This window comes from Miniopterus schreibersii (assembly GCF_964146895.1).
Source record: "Miniopterus schreibersii genome assembly, chromosome: 14".
NCBI classification, from domain to species: domain Eukaryota; kingdom Metazoa; phylum Chordata; class Mammalia; order Chiroptera; family Miniopteridae; genus Miniopterus; species Miniopterus schreibersii.
In genome coordinates this window covers 34,778,141-34,797,377 of record NC_138114.1, presented here as the reverse complement: position 1 = coordinate 34,797,377, position 19,237 = coordinate 34,778,141, and the positions used below count along the sequence as shown (strand labels likewise).

At 34.9% G+C, this 19,237-nt stretch overlaps 1 protein-coding gene across 2 annotated transcripts in view; it reads right to left on the bottom strand.

Moving 5' to 3' along the window:
- Positions 1–19,237, bottom strand: part of EXOC6 (exocyst complex component 6) — a 120,403-nt gene that overhangs the window by 19,964 nt on the left and 81,202 nt on the right. For both annotated transcript variants that reach the window (XM_081157625.1, XM_081157624.1), the window contains exons 19-20: positions 14,833–14,974; positions 6,992–7,065 (exon numbers count right to left, since the gene is read on the bottom strand). In XM_081157625.1, coding sequence (XP_081013751.1) covers positions 6,992–7,065; positions 14,833–14,974 — 216 coding nt within the window. The remainder of the gene's footprint in view (positions 1–6,991; positions 7,066–14,832; positions 14,975–19,237) is intronic.

Here is a 19,237-nt window from a genome sequence, read left to right as displayed (position 1 = left end):
AATTTTGTTTGAAACCTTAACTACTATTTTTCATCATTTTTGTGTCATTTGCACTTTAACATTTAAATGACACCTGTCTACTGAAAGGCGGTTACCTACTTACTGTCATAGTCCTCTGTTTTAACCGGAACTGTCCTAGGAATCCACACACCAATGTAATGCTACAGTGTGGTCCAGGTGCTTCAGTGTTTTCAAATTGCTTTGTGGGACAGCAAGAGATTTTCATTTGTGAAATGTATTCAGTAATCAAACAGGTTTGGGGAAAAAGATACACCTTTACTCTAGGGCTCCTCAAAGCCTTTAATGTGCTAATGAAATTGTGAATTCACCAGAGAGGGACACAATATACAGGATTTCCTAAATTTCTTTGACCACAGTTTAGTTTTTCATGATTCACTGTTCTGAACAGTAGTTTAGGAAATGCTGCTTTAAGTTCTGCTTTATATTCAGTCATTGTTGATCACTTAAAACCACAATGTAAAACTACTATATATCCACTGGAATGGCTAAAAAGAAAGAGACGGATAGTATTAACAAGGATGTAGAGTAACAAGATTTCTTCTATACTTCTGGCTGAAGTATAAACTAGCACTCTTGCTTTGGAAAACTGCTTTAAAGTGTCGTAAAACTGATGACACACATACCACCCCGACTCAGCAATTCCACTCCTATGTAAATGCCTCAACAGAAATATGAGCATATGTTCATCAAAAGACATACAAAAGAATGTCATGTTAGCACAATTTGTAAAAGCAAAACTGGAATCAACTCATATGTCCATCAATAGTAGAATGTGTAAATTATGGTTTATTTGTGTAACAGCACACTATACACACACACACAAAGTACTGAGCAAAAAAAGGCAAAACTGAAAAGTTGATACTGCCCTACCTGGTTTGGCTCAGTGGTTAGAGAATGGGCCTGCGGACTGAGGGGTTCTGGGTGCAGTTTCGGCCAAGGGCACATACCTAGGTTGCAGGCTCGATCCCAGGCCCCAGTCAGGGCGTGTGCAGGAGGCAACCAATCAATGTGTCTCTTCCACATCGATGTTTCTCTCTCTTTCTCTTTCCCTTCCACTCTCTCTGAAAAATGGAAAAAATATCTAGTGAGGATTAAAAAAAAAAAGTTGATATTACATGATTTCATGTATATAAAGCACAAAATCAGGCTAAATTTATCTGTTGTGTTGCAAGTCATGATAGTGGTTATGCTTTAAAAGGGAGAAGGGTAATTAATGACTGGAAAGAAGTGAAGTGAGGGGTGGGGGTTTCTTTTGAGGTACTTTACTGGTCAAGTTTTGTTTCTTGATCTGGGTGTTAAAAGAGATGTATTCAATTTGTGAAAAATCAACAATAGTTCACCTATGATTTACCTGAATGTATGTTATACTTCAATAAAACATTTATTTGAAAAGTTTTATGAGATACAAATATATTTTGCAAAATTCAAATTCTCTCTCAAATTTTCTACACATAATTTAGAGGAATGATCACTCCTCTTTTCCTTAGTTTGCCTAAAATCAAATACTTGAAAACAGGACTTAATTCTGCATGGGTAAAAAAGAATTTCTATGACATAGAATTTTATTTAATTTTTTTATTGATTTTAGAGAGAGGGGAAGAGCGAGGGATAGAGATATAGAAACATCAGTGAGACAAACACTGATCAGCTGCCTCCTGCTTGTCCCTACTGGGGATCAAGCCTGCAATCTGGGCATGTGCCCTGACTGAGAATGGAACTGGTGACCCCTTGGTTCATGGGTCAACACTCAACCATTGAACCACACCGGCCAGGCTGAAATAGGATTTTAAAAGGAAAAAGAAAATGGTATACTTGATTCATATCTAGTCTAATAAAAACCACATATATCAGTTTCTCTACAAAGGCGTACCTCTTTAAAGCTTTAGACTAAATATTCCCAGATTTTTAAAAGGCTCTTCAAAGTATCTGATCCCTCACTAGTCCTGTAATTCTCTCTGATGTGCTCTCCAATTTGTGAGTGTCTATATCATGTAATACTTGACACACAGTCTTAGCCCCAAAGCACAATGGTCTGACCCAAATATCACACCCTCATTAATGCAATCTAAGAAGACCCAGCACAATGGTGGTGCATTTGGAGGTTAACTTAAACTAGTAGATCTTTTTCATATTATAAGTCACATTTCCTACAGCCTGTGTTTTTTTAAACTTAATTAAAAAAAAAATTAAATACAGCACTTAATATTATCCTTGCTAAATTTCACTTTGTTGGCTTTGGCTTATCACTCAAGCATACTGAGAGCATTTTGATTGTCTTCTATCATCTTAGGTAACTTTCCTAGCTTTATGTAATTAATCTATGCATATAATTCATATTTCTTCTATGTATTTATCCAAGTCATTATTTAAAAAATGTGTTGATGCCAAACTGTCAAAGGCAGGCAGGCATCTAGAGGGTGCTGCCAGAGTCTTGACTTAGAGCAGCACTTCACAAAGTGTGTTTCATGTAATACAACCCAAAATGAGTGAGGGAAGTGTCCTGTGATGAGTCTAGGAAATGCTGGGCTACTGCAAAATGTCTCAGCCCTTATAATTCTAATTTACACAGTAAATCTCTAAGAGGGAATTAGAGTATAAAGTATATCCCAAATTTGCCTGACTTGGAGTCTTTTTTTTTTTTTTTTATGAAATCTTTTCTCATCTTGAGAAATCAGTATTCCTGGAAGAACACTTTGGGAAACACTGTTCCAGGGTGGTAACAGTACGCTAACCAACATTCTCTGGGTAAGAGATTGTTTTATTAGCTTCAAACCCACCTAACTGCATTATCCTCCAACCTACCTAAACTTCTCTGCCTAAATGATTATCAAGATATCGTCAAACACAGCAATGGTATACTGCTGGTCTAACATATCACAGAGTGAAATAGGACCAGGTAAAGAGGATTTAGTATGAAGATTAGTGAGCCATGAATACTCAATTTACTGTGAGAATTATGCTCAATAAGAAGCTATGAAGGTGAGAGAAATATTTTTAAAGTTTCCCATTAAACTGGCTACATTAAAAAATTTTGGTGATTAAAAACTAATCTTTAGTTATCTGGATAACTCAGTTATATGGGACACCTCATTTTCCAGTGATAGTGAACTATTTCTATGTATTAAAAATAAGTTATTAAAAATTATTACTAAATACTATATATTATATAAAGTCTTATAATAAAAATAATTTTAAAATGTTAAGGTTTCCATAGGCTGTCAAAAGAATTTTACAAATTCATCTGAAATCTATCTGAAAGAATGTAGTGAACAAAACAGATGCTCTTTGTAAAAGCAGAGAGACACACAAGTATATCGAATTCTTCGTCCTTTAGCAACCTAACTTCAGAACGTGGGGCAGGAGGATGACAGCTTCACTTGTGAAAAGTTTACGCATACTAATCATGTTCAAGCAGCACATGGAAAATCAACTGAGGCAGTATATTCACATAATGCAGTACCAGTACTGCTACTCCTCCGCACTGTCTTTTGGGGCAGTGGGCCTTAAGATATTGTTGAGATAACTGGCTTCCATTAGCAGGCATGTGATTGGCAGGATGATAAAGTCTTTTCACTCGCAGGTCAGCTATTTCCTTTTCTTTAGAAGAGGGCAATTCTGATGATCCATCTTTTAGCTACAGTCTCTCATTGAGTCCCAATTCTCCTGCCTTCAGCTTTGATATGGTTCTAACTTTCCTCTTGTATCAGCTCATACTTGTCATCAGCTCCTCTATTCAGAACAGCAAATCTCAGGAGTTTGACCTCAGGGCAAAGTCCGGGTGGGCAGGTAAAATTTGACCACTGGACCTACTTCCTAATCTTTCATACCCAGCAATTCACGAGGCAGTATCAAATTCAAACTAAAAAACAGAAGCATGACCCCTTATAAGTACTATGAAAAGGGCTCTTTTGCCTTTCTAAGTATACTTGAAAAGAACTGTCAGCCACCCTATTAAGACAGAAATGGATCACAGACTAGAAAAAAAGAAGGAAAAGTGTAGAAACTCAACTGAAATGTAAATAAAAGTGTTAACACCCTCTTTATGTTTGGTGACAAACTACTTCATATAAAATATTAAAATAATATGCTATGAAATATCTTTATGAAGTCAGGAACGTAACACTATTGAAACTTTGAGGCATCCTTGTTTAAATAATCACTGACATCTGATACAAAAAGCTTGTATCCCCTCATATGAGACTTTAGTTTTCAAGACTAATTTTATTTTTGGCCAATTCCCACACTTGGCATTTCACCACTTAACTGTTTATAAATTAATTTGAAAAACAAATATAGGTGAAACATAACTATCTTTATCAAGTTATTAAATCCAGACCTCTGAAATCATGAAATTCAAGTTATGTCACAGTGGTCCAGCAGTTAAAGACAAGAATAACTGCCCCTTCTTGTTTAGAACACAAAAGAAAAAGAATAGAGTATGATTACATTTTAACATTAATAGGGAAAATAATTTTAGGCCCCTTTTAAAACTAGAAAAATTGGGGGGTGGAGGTGGGAGAGGGTATAGAGGGAATAAATGGTGATGGAAAAAATAAATATTTTATAAAAAAAAATAAAACTAGAAAAATTAACACATAAAAAATTAGCTCATCAAAATATTTTATCCACTAGTCACTTCCACTGTTTATAAACTACCATACTTTAAAATTGTTTTATGCTAAATAGTTATTTCTATATAAATCTTTTAATAGTTCTACATGTGTCATAACAGATTTCAGAATTCTAAATGTTTCATAATAGAGTTTTTAATTCACTTAAAAGTCTCTTGAAGAAATTACATTGATGAGGAAAAGTCAACCAGGACTTAATGCCTCTAAGTGCACATACTTGAAAAGTAAATTCAGCCCAAAAGACTTGAGATGTTTATTAATATTTATAAGTATGCCTTAATAACAATTCCCTAGGGAGCTATATGCTTGTTAAGAGGCCTTGCTGTCAAATGCTGATTGTCTTTGAAGGAAGAAAGTACCTGGGATCAGAGTTTTAATCTGCATTAAACCAACCACTTATCTGGACAAATCAAGGAACGGAATCTTTATCAACAGTTTCATAAATTATGTGATCTTATTCACAGTCTTACAGTGAGATTATAAACTAGTTAACACCATACAAGTTCATACAAAACTGAGAAAATGTCACATAATAAATACTGAATTTTCTGTAAACAGATTACTTGTACGTAATACACGAAGCAATATCAAATTCAAACTAAAGAACAGAAGCATGAACCCTTATAAGCTATCTTCAAATCACATATTCTCTGCATTGGGGAACATTTCGTGTCCTTGCAACAGGGAAACATACCCCAGTAAGTGGTTATAACCTAATTGGGAAATGGATATACAGCCAAGCCTATTTCCAACTTGCAAAAGGACTGAAGGACTGTTTTCTATGTTAGATCACCATCTTGTTCAGGGACTTAAGACTGTAACAGAGAGAACTCCTTCTAAAGGAAATGGATCTACCTTCAAGAGAAAGAACATATTCTGGGAAACTGGAGTAGAAATTCAGTCCACCTTCCTCGTTTCCTATCATCTTCTCTACTTAGTGAAGCTAGTCATCTACAGATCTAGGTCAACCATAGCGTTTCTTGTTTGGAATAATACATGAGCACTGATTACAAACAGAAATAAATATGAATATATTGTATATGTTCAGTGTTTTACAAACACAATTGAGAGACAGGAATGGCTTTTGCAGTTTCATTCTAAACCAGACTTGAAGTTATACCATTTATTTCTACATGACTCACTGTCTTGTAAGTATTCCTAACCAGTTCATGGGTGCTTTGCTTCTCTAAAGGATTTCAAAGTTCCATAAGGATGAAACTATGTCTTATATTACCTTTGTGTCTAGTTCAACCACATCTCCCTTCTCCAAATAACCAGTACATCGTAGTTCATAAATACTTATTGAACACTGGTTTGGAATTAGAGTAAAAACAGCTCTACTCTCAAACATTTTCTAAAATCAGAGCTCCTTAACTGCTCGAATTGGCCCTGCTCTAAACATCACTGTGGTACAGTCTATTCATACCAGTGGTGGAGCCCCCTCTCCAGTCATCTCCATTCCCCAAAGGGGATGGGAACATAAATAGACCGATAGCACAGTGGCTTTGTTTTAATTTCATCTCCACTTGGTTCTTCTCGCCAAGGGCGGCAGTCCCTCCTGTTGTCAATTCTAGCCCTCCTGAGCCCTCTCATTGGATCCACCCCTCCTCCACACTCCTGTGCCTCCCAGCTTCATTAAGCTCCTTAATCCTAGGATTAAGAAAGAAAGAGAAAAGGCAGAGGGGGAAAGAGAGATGAATAAGGAGAAAAAGTATAGGGGAGATGGAGAAAGGGTAAGGGAGAAAAGAAAGAAAGAGACAACGGAGCAGAGGTGTTAAAGAGCAGTAAAATGAAGAGAAGAGACTTAAAAAGTGTATGTTAGTACACTTTGAACTATATACTAGAGAAGAATTATATAAATGTATAATTACCTTTTTAGTTTTATTCTTCTTTCTGGAGGCATACAGAAACTTATGAAAATAGTGTTCTTTACCACTGACAAAACCTTAAGCAAGGGGCTCCTATATAGAATGTAGTAATTTACATTTAACTTGGATTCTGACACTAACGTTCTGCATCATCAATTACCATGTATGACCATGAAATCATCAAGAAATAACTAAAACTTCAAGTGTCATTAAACTAAAGTGTAAAGTTATTATTTAGTCATGTGCTTAACAAGTAATGATTACGTTAAATATTCACTGATGAAAATGTTACATGAAGCTGAGACACTGAATGAATACTGGTTCAGAAAGAAAGGCCAAATATACAGTTATCAAGCAGCACTTTTCTAAAGACAGGTTGTTTCAAAGCAAACAAGCATTCCTGTAGCATTAAAAAGAAAAAAAAAGAATGAGGTAGAGGCAATAAATGAAAGGTACATTATTACATCTTACTTGTCTGAGGTCAATGAATGCTAGCTGCAGGGTATCCCCCTGGAATCCTGGCACAGGCTCAGAGCTGGCAAACACTATTTAAAAAATAAAAAAAGAAGAAAAACATGATTGCAAAATATACAAGGGTTCAACCACTAAATTAATTTCTACTCATTACAAATGTATTATAATATTTACACATAACCATTTCAAATGAAGACTATTTATAACCTTCAATTTCCACTACTGAGAGTGCTCTCCACACCCATTACCACAAATATTTTAATAATTTTAAACTTCTAATCTGCCATTTAATCACTATAATCCTTAATTACAATAAATTTAGAATGGTTATCCTACATGAAGTTCAAGGTAGTAATATACTTCAATCAAGAGAAGTTTTCTGACTCTTTTTAGCCTTAGGTGAACGATTATAGAAGCATTTTGAAACTATACCAATTCCACGGCTGTCAGCATATTTCAAACATCTGCTTTGTTACAGAATATGCTCTATAAAAACCTTGCCTCTAACTAACAGCAGAAACAGGCAGACATGTAAGAAGTCAGCTTTACATGCAGACAGACAACAGGTAAAATGTTCTAAGGAGCAAAATGGGGATGATGCAGGAATGTTTGTTCTGATCTTTTACTATTTTTTTCCATAAAGAAGTCATACCTTTTTAAAAATTAAAAAATATATTAACAAAAAGTTGAAAACATATTTCAAAAGATTCTTTCAACTTTTTTTTGTACTAAAAAAATTGTAATGTATAGCTTGTTTAGTTAAGTTGAAGACAAGTCCAATGTTAGTAATTTTGAAGACAAAAGACTTGGCTCATAAAAAAGACCCTCTCATTTTACACTCAAGCTTCTCTGATAAGAAGTAGACTGCTTGCAGTTACATCCCATTAATATCTGCAGTTTCTTCAAGATCATTATAGATTTTCCATTTGTGAATGTACCTCAGCCAGTGTGTTAGAAACTAACATTTTCAGCCTATACCATTCTTGGAATAACAAAACTTATTCTTAAGTTTATTGTATTCTGTTGAAATGTAGTTGAGAATGGCTCAAAATCAACAATGAAAAGTAACAAATACATGAGAGCCTGCCCAGCTTAACTTGCCCGGCACTTCCAAGGTGTGAAGAACTCCAAAGGGTTTTGTCACTGTTATTTTTAGGATAATGGTAAGTTTCGCTTCAAGCATCAAAACTCTCTTGTAAATCTCAAGCACTTCTTATGAAATTTTAAACTGTAGCATGACTTTCCCTTTCTGCAGTATACTAAATACGATTTGAACTTTTCTTAATTACCTCAATCACCACAAAAAACATTTTTATATGTAGAAATGTCAAATCACTCTGTTGCGTATCTGAAACTAACATAATGTATGTCAAGTATGCCTCAGTTTAAAAAGATCTATGGAGACCTGGTCGAGCGGCGCCGGTGGTGAAGCGTTGTCCCTCCCATACACCAGAAGATTTCGGGTTCCATTCCCGGTCAGGGCACATACCTAGGTTGCGGGTTCCATCCCCATCAGGGTGCACACTGGAGGCAACTGATTTACGTTTCTCTCTCACATACATGTTTTTCTCTCTCTCTCCAATCAGAGGAAACACATCCTCAGGTAAGGATTAAAAAACACACAAACCTATAGAAAGTTTAAAAAAGGAAAACGAACACTTTTGTTCCATAGAATACATTTCCAGGGCTGCTATGGTATTAAGAACTATTTTCTATTACATTAAACAGCTCAGAATGCTGTGTTGTGTGTAGCTTTTATAATTTTTCTCCCTTTTTCTTGTAGGTTTAAATTCTTACCCCTTGTTCTCTCACTTATCTCTTTATTAACATGCTATCTTTAATATTCTTGAGCTGGTGTCTAAAGTAACAGCATATAATACAGCCTGAGCAAGGGACCCTCCCACAAGTAAGGTGATGGACGGGTTTTATATATGCCTGTGAGGATACAGCATGTACCTTTTGAATATAAGTAACGTTTTGATTACTTAGAGGTACACCATACCCCCCCATTACTTCTTGGTTCTCTGCTAAGTTCTAAGCAGTTATGCTCATTAGATAAGTGACTATACTCACCTTTCTTAGGCCCCCTATTTCTAGAAAACTAAGATAAATTGAGCAAATCTAGCCACACTGTCATTATTTAGTATAATTTACTCACAACACTTTTTTTTCATACAATTGAAAGTGGCATAATTTCATACCGTGGCAACCCCATTACCCCCTACCATGTCCCAGACAACTGAGTTGCCTTTCTCTGGTACCATCAGGTCTTAATGAAAAAACAATAAGCAAAATTATAACAGCCTATTAAAAGTAAAGGTGTTTTTTAATTTTTAAAAATCCTTTCTTAGGACGGTCCAGCATATTGTTGGCTTTTCTGGCCACACTCCTACGCTAGTATTTCCAAGTAATGTTTAACTATGAAGCCCTAGTGGTTTCCAACCTCGGCTATAAAAAGTTAGCTCAGCTTCTACTATCACCGCATATACATACACACACACAAAAACAGGGATTTCCTACAATGCAGGGAGACTTAGTTTGTATAGCAGGCATAAAAATCAGCTCAATTTCAATTATATTTGCAATTATTACCTACTTAATCTCTCAAAAATTTTCTATGCTAAAAATAATCTGTTATTTTTCTTCTCCCTTAGTTCCTGTTTAAGATACTACAGTTTAAGCCCCATTGCTTGGCATTAAACCAAAGAGCTTAGTGTCAAAATTATAAGTACCATAAATTTATATAGCACTTTAAGTTTACAAAGCACTTTCTCACACACTATCTGCTTTGATCATCACAATAACTTATTTTAGTGAACAGGGCATAAACTCTTGCAGCTAGAAGAGACAACCCCTTTGAAATACCTCCATCAGTCCCCTGAAGCTCAGTTTAGAAGTTACCCAGCCCTTCATTTTATAGGGTAGAAAAATGAAAGCAAGGTGACTTGCCCAGAATCACATAGCTAACGCAGACCTCCTGGCTGACGGAGAATCTGATTAAGTGTTCAGCCTCTCACTTTTTATGCATCTCTCACAAGAATCTAACTAATATGGGAGCAAAACTCACTAGTTTATAGCTCTCAGGGCTTTTTTTCTCTTTTTTTTTATTTTATAGAAATAGGAGGCAACTGAGCAGTCTGATAATCATCTAGCACATAGGACATTGGTAATTATATGCGCTATTCAGTTTATCAATGGCTTCTTATTTTTTCCTTTCCGATGCAGGCAATCAATCTTGTTGTTTCTACCCTCAAAAATATCTTGAGTCTGAATCTGTGTCTTATTCAATCTATCATCATTTCTTGCTTGGATTACTAAAACACACTTCCATCTCGTCTCCCTGTCTCTTGTGTGCCACCTCTCCATCCACTTCTCCCACTCAGACTTACTTAAGATGTAAATGTGAGTTGTGCCACTTCAGAGCTTAACATCTTTCAGTGGTTCCCCATCATCTTCACCATAAAGTGAGGCAATTAAGATCCTTTACAATCTGGCCTTAGCCTATGCCACTAGTCTCACCTTTTACCACTTCCCTAGTGACACTTGAACTCCATACCAAACTACCTGCATCTCCTTACATATGCCACAGTCTCTTTCCAGATTACCTTTGATCCTTCTGCCTGGAGCATCCTGTTGCTTCTTTTCCATCAAATAGCTTACCTATCCTTCCATTCAATCACCATATTCTACGCAAGACTTCCACTACCCTGCAGGCTGGGTTAGGCCCCTCCACTGTGCTCTCACTGCAACTCCCAGTGCACTGCTGAACCACACCACCTATTCTGCTACCTTATCGTTGTTTATCTATCTGGGTCTAGTACCAGACCACGAACTCCCCTAGCACAGGGAATCTACTTCCATCGTAACATCTCCATCACCTTGCACAATGCCTGACAGTAATGAGTAGTCGGTGAGAGTTTCTTAAATGAATGAAGAAAAACTGAATAAACAAATGAATTCTAGGGGGATGCCACCCTGTCCTGGAAGTCGACACACACATCTGGCTTATTGATTAGCTCTAAAATGACTGTCCAAGAGAACTTTCTGCAATAATAGTTCTATACCAGTGCTGAGCTGAATGTTTAACTTTATTTAATTAATTTAAATTTAAAAGCCACACATGGCTATTGGACAGTGTAAATCTAGAATATTCTGTGCATATTGAGTATATCTGTTTCAAAATTATTGATGGTGGGTGAGAATACCCCTGATGTTTTCTTCAAAAAAACTAAACTGTGAGTTCTACTAAACAAGAAGCTTGTAAAAAAGTAGAAATAGCCCAGCCAGTGTGGCTCAGCAGTTGAGCATCAACCTAGGATCCAGGAGATTGCGGTTCGATTCCCCGTCAGGGCACATGCCCGGGTTGCGGGCTCGATCCCCAGCAGGGGGCGTGCAGGAGGCAGCCGACCAATGACTCATTGATGTTTCTCTTTCTCTCTCTCCCTTCCTCTCTCTGAAATCAATAAAGACATACTTTTTTAAAAAGTAGAGATAATTTATTTTACCTTTATACCCATCCCTTCCCAGTGTACAGAAAATATTGAATACATGCATTGAGCAAATGAAAAATAATACAAATAATTCATTTCTACTAATATTGGCTCATAGGCCCAATAATTCTGGAGGAAGAGTTCAACTTCCAAAGTTTTAAAAAAATTGAATACTAATTTTTTAGAATCCCTCTAAGTACTGACTTCAGATTCCTTCTTGGCTCATTCAGAGTCTCATTTTGTATATGATTTGTCATATTTTGGGGTTTCTTTATTCTCTTCGCTTGGTCATCTTTTCATTACCTTCATTTAATAATGCTTACTTCCTTTTTTTACTATCTGTCTTTGTCCTTTAGCATGCTATTAACAGTATTTTTAGAAATACATTGATCCTGGACTTCCAATAAAATATTAAAAAATAGTTTCCAGGCTTTCTAAAGTTTTGGGGTTTTTTGTCTCTTTTTTTAAAAAGTTCATCTGAATCTTTGTTTTTTTCCCTATTAATAGCTCGAATTTGACAATTTCCTTTTTTAAAAAAAATTAACTTCAGAGTGTATTCATTTCTTATTTTCTGCTAGAATACAGAATGTAAATGATTCCAAGCTAAAAAAATACTCTAAAAGAAAGACTAGAGAGAGAGGTGTCTGCTCTTACTGGGAAAGTCTTTTGTAACAACAGTAAAACTACTATATTAGCCTAACTGGGAAGAAGTCTGAATTAAGATAAAAATAAAAACAAAAAATAACATATATGTGTGAGCTGTGATTGTAATGATTAAAAAATGTCTTCCAAACTGGCAATCTATGAATTTTAAGAGAATAAATAAAGAATATCTGTAGGCCAAAACATGAGTTATTTATACATATAACAATTTTTTTTCTCCTAAAAAGTAGGAAAATAGGCCCTCCTTGCCCTCAGGTGCTATACATAGTACAGGGTTTGGTATGAGGGGAACAAACACTGCTAAGAAGTCAGATTGTGTAAGTACTTATCCCGGCATGAAAATATAGAACTTTCCCTGAAATTAAATGCAGAGAGAATAAGTCCTTGGACAATTTTTCCTAGGCAGACAGTTATCTTTACTGTAAGGTAAAGAATTATTATTTGGAAAACATCTACATAGGGTGGGAAGAATTGTCAGGGGTGGGAAAAGGGAAGAAAGATTGAAAAAAGACTGAAAGAGACAGCGAGAAGGCTAGGCTGAAGTCTCAAGGCAGGAGCATATAAAATGGAATAGTTTTGTAACTAAATAAATGACTGAGTATAAATGCCAAATAGTCTGCATACTGAACAGATTTCTGATCACTTCTTTCTTGCTAGATCTGAAGACTTAAAGCAGCTGGTTAGAACTCAAATTTTGGCTAAGCAAAGGAAGTATCCTGTTTACTGGATGTCATTAGAACAGGTGACTAAGAGCACCACCTAGTGGTCTTTCAGGTGGTGAAGAACTTAGGCTGGGAATCAAGCAAGGGTCTTAGAGTTAAGATTCTTCGCCCTTAGACTTACTTTATGGTACATGTGGTTGGCAGCAGTGGGATGCAAGCCTCTTGGACCAACTGACCCTCTACATTAATCACCCTACTTTTATATAAAGCAGTATCTAGTCCTCTCCCTTTCTTGGAAATAAACATGGGCAAAGTAGCCTCAATCTGATACCTTAAATGCCATTAAAACCAGGAATAAATTCGGATAGCCAAAAGTATAACACTAAAAGTAAGCATTCCATTTATTTTTATTTTTTTTAATTTATCTTTATTGTTGAAAGTATTACAGATGTCCCCCTTTTTTCTCCCCACTGATCTCCTCCACTCCGCATCCACCCCACCTCCAGGCTCCATCTTATTTTTTAAAAAGACATTTACATTTAGGCCCTGGCCAGGTAGCTCAGTTGATTAGAACGTCGTCCTGATACACCAAGGTTGTGGGTTCAATCCCCAATCAGGGCACATACAACAATCAACCAATGAATGCTTAAATAAGTGGAACAACAAATCAATCTTTCTCCCTCCCCCCTCTTCCTCCCTCCGTCCATCCCTCCCTCCCTCTTTTATTGAAAAGAGGACATTTAAGTATTCTTATATCAACTACAGGATTTTCCCTGAATCCTTTCATTTGGGGACATGGGTCTTTTTCAAGGCTAGAATTAGAGTCCCTGAGGTCACTGATACACACACAAAAATCTATAAACAGGCTTTATCTTTTTTTTTTTTGAGGTGGGTTAAGTCTTTATCCAAAATGAATAAAGACCAAGGCTTTCACACCTAGACACTCACCAGTTCCTCAATAACTCAGCATTGAAACAGGTGCCTGTACTCTTCAATCCAGAGTTTTTTAAATTTATTTGTGAGTGTGTGTGTATGTGATAAACCATTGAGCTTGATCAAAGACCCTACATAATTTTTCTTTTTAATATTAATTATGGTTTTTCTAGAAGAATGCCTTATACACAGTGGACAAATATTTCGTATTTGTTTGGGGGGGAAAATCTGTCACTCCTGCTTCAGTTGCAATCTGCTGACATTTAACTTTTTAATGTCTTTCACACAAACTATGTTATTGCAAAACTTGCCTCCGACAAATATCTTATAATCTTTCCTGTGCCCCACTGATTTTCAATTTATTAACAATGGTGCCTGACTGAATCGTCAACCACAGATTTTCATCATCTAATCAGGGCACCATTCATTTGAAAGTGCTGCTTAAACACTGCTCCATATGATCATGTCCTGCATGTAAAGAGTTATAATCTATGGGTGAGAAAACCATATCAAGGAGCAATGTTAATTATATGACAAGGCTAATAACCAAATAGCATATCCAGTTATGAAGCTAACTGGCTAATGTCAACATTAGATTATGGAATCTGCTAACCTCATTACCTAAAGAAAATAGAGTGGAAAACAATGGCAATGGCAAAGGCTTGAGAAACTCTTTGGGGACAAGAATGAACATTTCAGAATATAAAAGAAGCTTCATTTGGAATGCAGGGTCCTAAGATCATCCTTCCAGCAAATATCTAAAAAGTTATTTACAGGGAAAAGAAGAATGACAAACTTAGAGTAATTTCACTCACCTATGACCAGAAGAAGGAATAGGGGAAAATGCACCATCTTTTTAATGATCCCTGTCTGGACGGCCACTTCAGTGCCTCTCTCTAGAGGCCCTAAATGTGAAGCCAAGATAGTTTTCTCTTCCTGGAAGGAAGGTGCTTCTAAGGTTGCTGAAAGTTTAGCTCAATTAGGCCTTTTTTCTCCTTTCTAGACTATCCAACTATATACCTTTTTCCCCCCATATAATTTAAATATAGATTCCTAGAAACGAATGAGATTTAACCAATAAGGTACTTACATTCACACTGTATGACATCTAAGTTAAATTGCTCAATGGCTCCCATGCTTATCTGTTTTAACTCACTGTCCAGTAGCATCTGCATTAAGGATGTTGACAGATGCTGGCAGGCTGACATGCAAGCGGTCTGGGCAACTTTCCCCTGTTTAAAACAAACAGCCAAACCAAAAAATAAACAAACAAAGAAACAAACATAGAAACACTTCATAAAATATCAGAAAAATTATATACCTGGCATTCTTTTGTTGCCTTTTTTGGGTACAATAGTGATTTATTGGTCTTTCTGTTTCTGTATTCGGAGTGGCTATGCCTTTTAGCATAGAAATTAAAATCAATACTCTTGTTCACTTGTCCCTCTCAGGACATAAATATCATTAAAACTCTAACTACACACAGGAAAATTAAAATACAAGTAAAACAACAATTATCTCAGATCTCTTGAAATGTCCCAAGTATTTTAAAACACATTAAAATATGACATTTATGACATAAAATTATTGTCATACTGACAGAACATTTCATTTATATAATGCTCTTTAAGCTCTCCTTTATGAAATTAACACAGCCAGAATAAAGGAAGTTAATAAACAGTGTACTTAAGTTATTATTATTTAAATTGTACCTAAATTCAAAATATACTTTGTCATAAGTTCTTACTTCTAAACAGAACATTACTTTGTAGCATAGCTTCAATTAGCAAGAAAAAAAGGCTTGTCTACTAATGACTTCAAAATCATCTACAGATCCACATTTAATTTTAAAAAGTAAGTTTAAAATCATCTGATAATTTAGAAATATGTAGTTAAGTAAACTACAAGTACTTGTGGTTTTCTTTCATTAAATATATAACATTAGAAAAGAGTTTCTACTATAATAAGTTACTAAAACACTACATGAACTTTCACTGATGGCCTTAATTAAGGCTACATTTTCTCAAAAATGATAATTTTAAATGTTTATCCTTTAGATTACATAGCTGAATCACAATATCACTTTTAGTATAAATTGTTTCTTTAAACAGGCTTTGTATTTCAACCAGAAGCTTAAAATAAAATAATATAAGGACTCTTTTAAAGTTTTCCAGCATGATACTGTTCCTAGGATGACTATCTTCAACCTACAATTATGTGATTTGGTGATAAACTGACTCCCAAGATAGGATTCAAAGACTATAAATATGGTTAGAAATAATGACTTTTGGAAGATGTGCCATGTTCTGCCTAATTTGCATTAACAAACATTTACCCAGTGATATCTGATAATTATTTTTTCCTACCTATCACAAAGACAAAGAAAGCTACAAAATTGTGAAAAGTATCTCCCAAACATATATGGTACAAAAAATGTTTACATAAAATTGATGTGTTAGAAAAGAAATAAATAAATATATCTTCATGATATTTACTAGAACTACATTTGTTCATGAAGTTACACATTTAAAGTCAGATGAGAAACAAGCAACTTTTATGAATGAGTCTTTAGCATTTAGACACTATGCACAGTGGAAAACTGCGTATCTGAAATGGAATGTCAATTTCTCAATCAAAAACTTTAGAGATTAAAGCCAATGCAAACAATATATTTGACAGATACTGATGAACTGCCAAAAAGGAATGTAACAAACAATGCAAAACCCAGCATGCTTCCAAATCCCCCAAACCCAAGAGGAATTAGTCTGGGAGACATGCAGCTCCATTCCCCAAGCAGAATAATATCAATATGAATGGGGGGGGGGGGAGAAAGGAGAAATCAATGGCATGCAATTTAATTACAATGTAATAGGCTTGAGAATACTTAATGGAAATGTCATTTAGACCTAATGGAATAACTAGTGCATTTTAGTTTAATGTACTTCTCTATTAAATCAGCTCCGTGTCCTATTTATGTTGCTATTACAATATACTAACTACAAAAGCAGATTAATAAATTTCCAAAACAAAATTACTATTACTCATTTCATAAGCAAAGACACTGCACAATATAAGTGGTATTATTTTAAGGTGATCTTTACCATTTAACATGGGTTCAGATGCTACAAATGACTATATAGCAATGGTCCAGGAGCCAAAAATGATGGTAAGAGTACAGAAATATAGGCTATTCCATAAATTTAGTGGAAACAGGTAATGAAAAAACAAACACACACGTGCACACACATACATGCACACACATGAATTTAGCCTTTTGTTTAAATCACATATGTATTAATAAAATTCTAATATTAAAATTCTTTGACTATGCATATTAAGCATAGGCTCACTGTTCTCAAGGACAGGAGTTTAAAATATTTGTAAAATATTTTATAAATCTTCAAATGAAATAAATTTTCTTTGCATAGCTCAAAATTGAAATTAATATCAAGGTTCAGATTCTTAAATTTTTTTAAATAGTATACCTTATTTTCTTTAAATGTCTACTTCCTAACTATAAAATGTAAACAAAATTCTTAAATTTTATCTAATACTTACTTTTAGACAGAAAATTTTTAATTTTCCAAATATTTGCACACCCCAAAAAATATCTTCAGCAATTCATTTCTGATGCCTGTAGCCCTGAGTACACTTTGATATAACTGAAATACCCCTTTCTGAACACTATTATTGCTATTTTTATTGATGCTCTTAATAATGTATCATTTTTTAGGACAAAAGTAATCTAAGTAGTCTTACAATTATCTTTAGAAACTAGATTTTTTCATTAGAGATGCTCTGGTTTTTAACATTATAACAAAGCCAAAATAATTAAGTGAAGTGACTGAAAAAACAAAGCACATTTAATATATTTCAAGTACCTAGAAATTTCTGCTGCCCTCATCTGAAGAATTCATTGCAACTAATAGTAACATTTTCTTTCCCTTTAACAACACAAAGTTCAATAATAAGTAAAAACACCTGCCAAACTTTTAAAGGTAACTACTTTTTTACCCAGCTCTAACATTTTGCTGAAAAACAACTTGCAAAGAGAGAACACCCTTAGACAAACTTCTTATATTTCAAAGGAACTTGTAAAAGAGAATCTGCTGACATATTAGATCCTTTTTGCATTACCCAAAAGCTTTTCTTTTAAGAACAATTGTGGTAAAGAGACATTTGGCTCCTAGGAAATTCCCAGAGGGTCAACCATATGCATCCTTCCATGGCACCTTCACAGTGCTGCTTTCTAGATCCATGTCTCAAAAGCAGCTTTCATCATTTACTTGTGTGTCAGTCAATATGATTTATGGACTGCATTCAACAAAGTCAAAGCATATAGAATGAGAAATATGACTACAATCTGCTAATTTGTTTTGTATTGAGCCACTTAAGAGTCAAAGACCTGATGTCAGACTGCGACCAGCAACACAATTAACCAGTCGGTGACAGATTCATCCATCCTCCCTGCCAGGCTGTGCCAATCAAAGACAGCATGAGGCGACATTTGGTGAAATCAGTAAGGAAGCTCATTCTCTAAGTAACCTATGTGAGACCTTGATTGACACTTTTTGAATTTAGTTTGTGGAACACAGCCACTCTTTACCCAATAGTCCCTTGCTGCAAGCTGTGAAATAAGGCTTTTAATGCCAATCACAGGAACAATAAACTGCAAATCAGCAACCCTCAGTTTAAAAGGAATCAAGAAAACACATCTGTTTGTATGTCAAGCCAAATTTCCAAAATAATTTACTATTATAGATTAGGCTAAAGCTACGGTTTCCTTTGAAATATCATAAAATGACATGATAACAAAAATACAACACATTTTATTAGAATATGGTTCGAAACTGTTTTGATTTCAAAGTAATGTTTCGATAGATCTACTCTAATATAACAGCAAGAGAAATGTAGAGTGCTTAAAACTAATTCAACACACCTAAATTTTCATTTGAAGCTTTCATTTCTGTCCCACCATTCTCTTATTTCAAAGATCTAATAAAAAAAGAAGGTTTGATTTCAACAGTAATTATTTGAAAGCATTTTTCAATGCTGCTCTCATTCTCTCAAGTACATTAAGATAAAAACATGCTCTTGAAATCACAACCATTCTTTCTGTATTGGGCTACTTTCCTTAATGATCCCAAGAGAGCCTATTTTCCTTTATATCTCTACAAAAGGTCAACTTTGCACAATAAACTACTTTTTTATTTAAGTAAAAAAGAATATATATAGACTTAGAAATATTCTGCTGTATTTATTATTCTTTAAATTGATAGCAGGTTTTGTTTTAAAAGGTTATGTAATTCTTGCCAGAAAATAGTGGGAAAACGAAATTCAATTGTGGTCAATTTGAAAATTAAATCTAACAATGGTAAGTGAATTTATTAATTCTGATTCTGTATGGCTGTCTAAAGTTATTAATTTTTTAAAGTTATTTAACTTAAAGCAGTAAAATGCTGTTATAGTATTCAAACTCACTGCCTCTCAGAGTT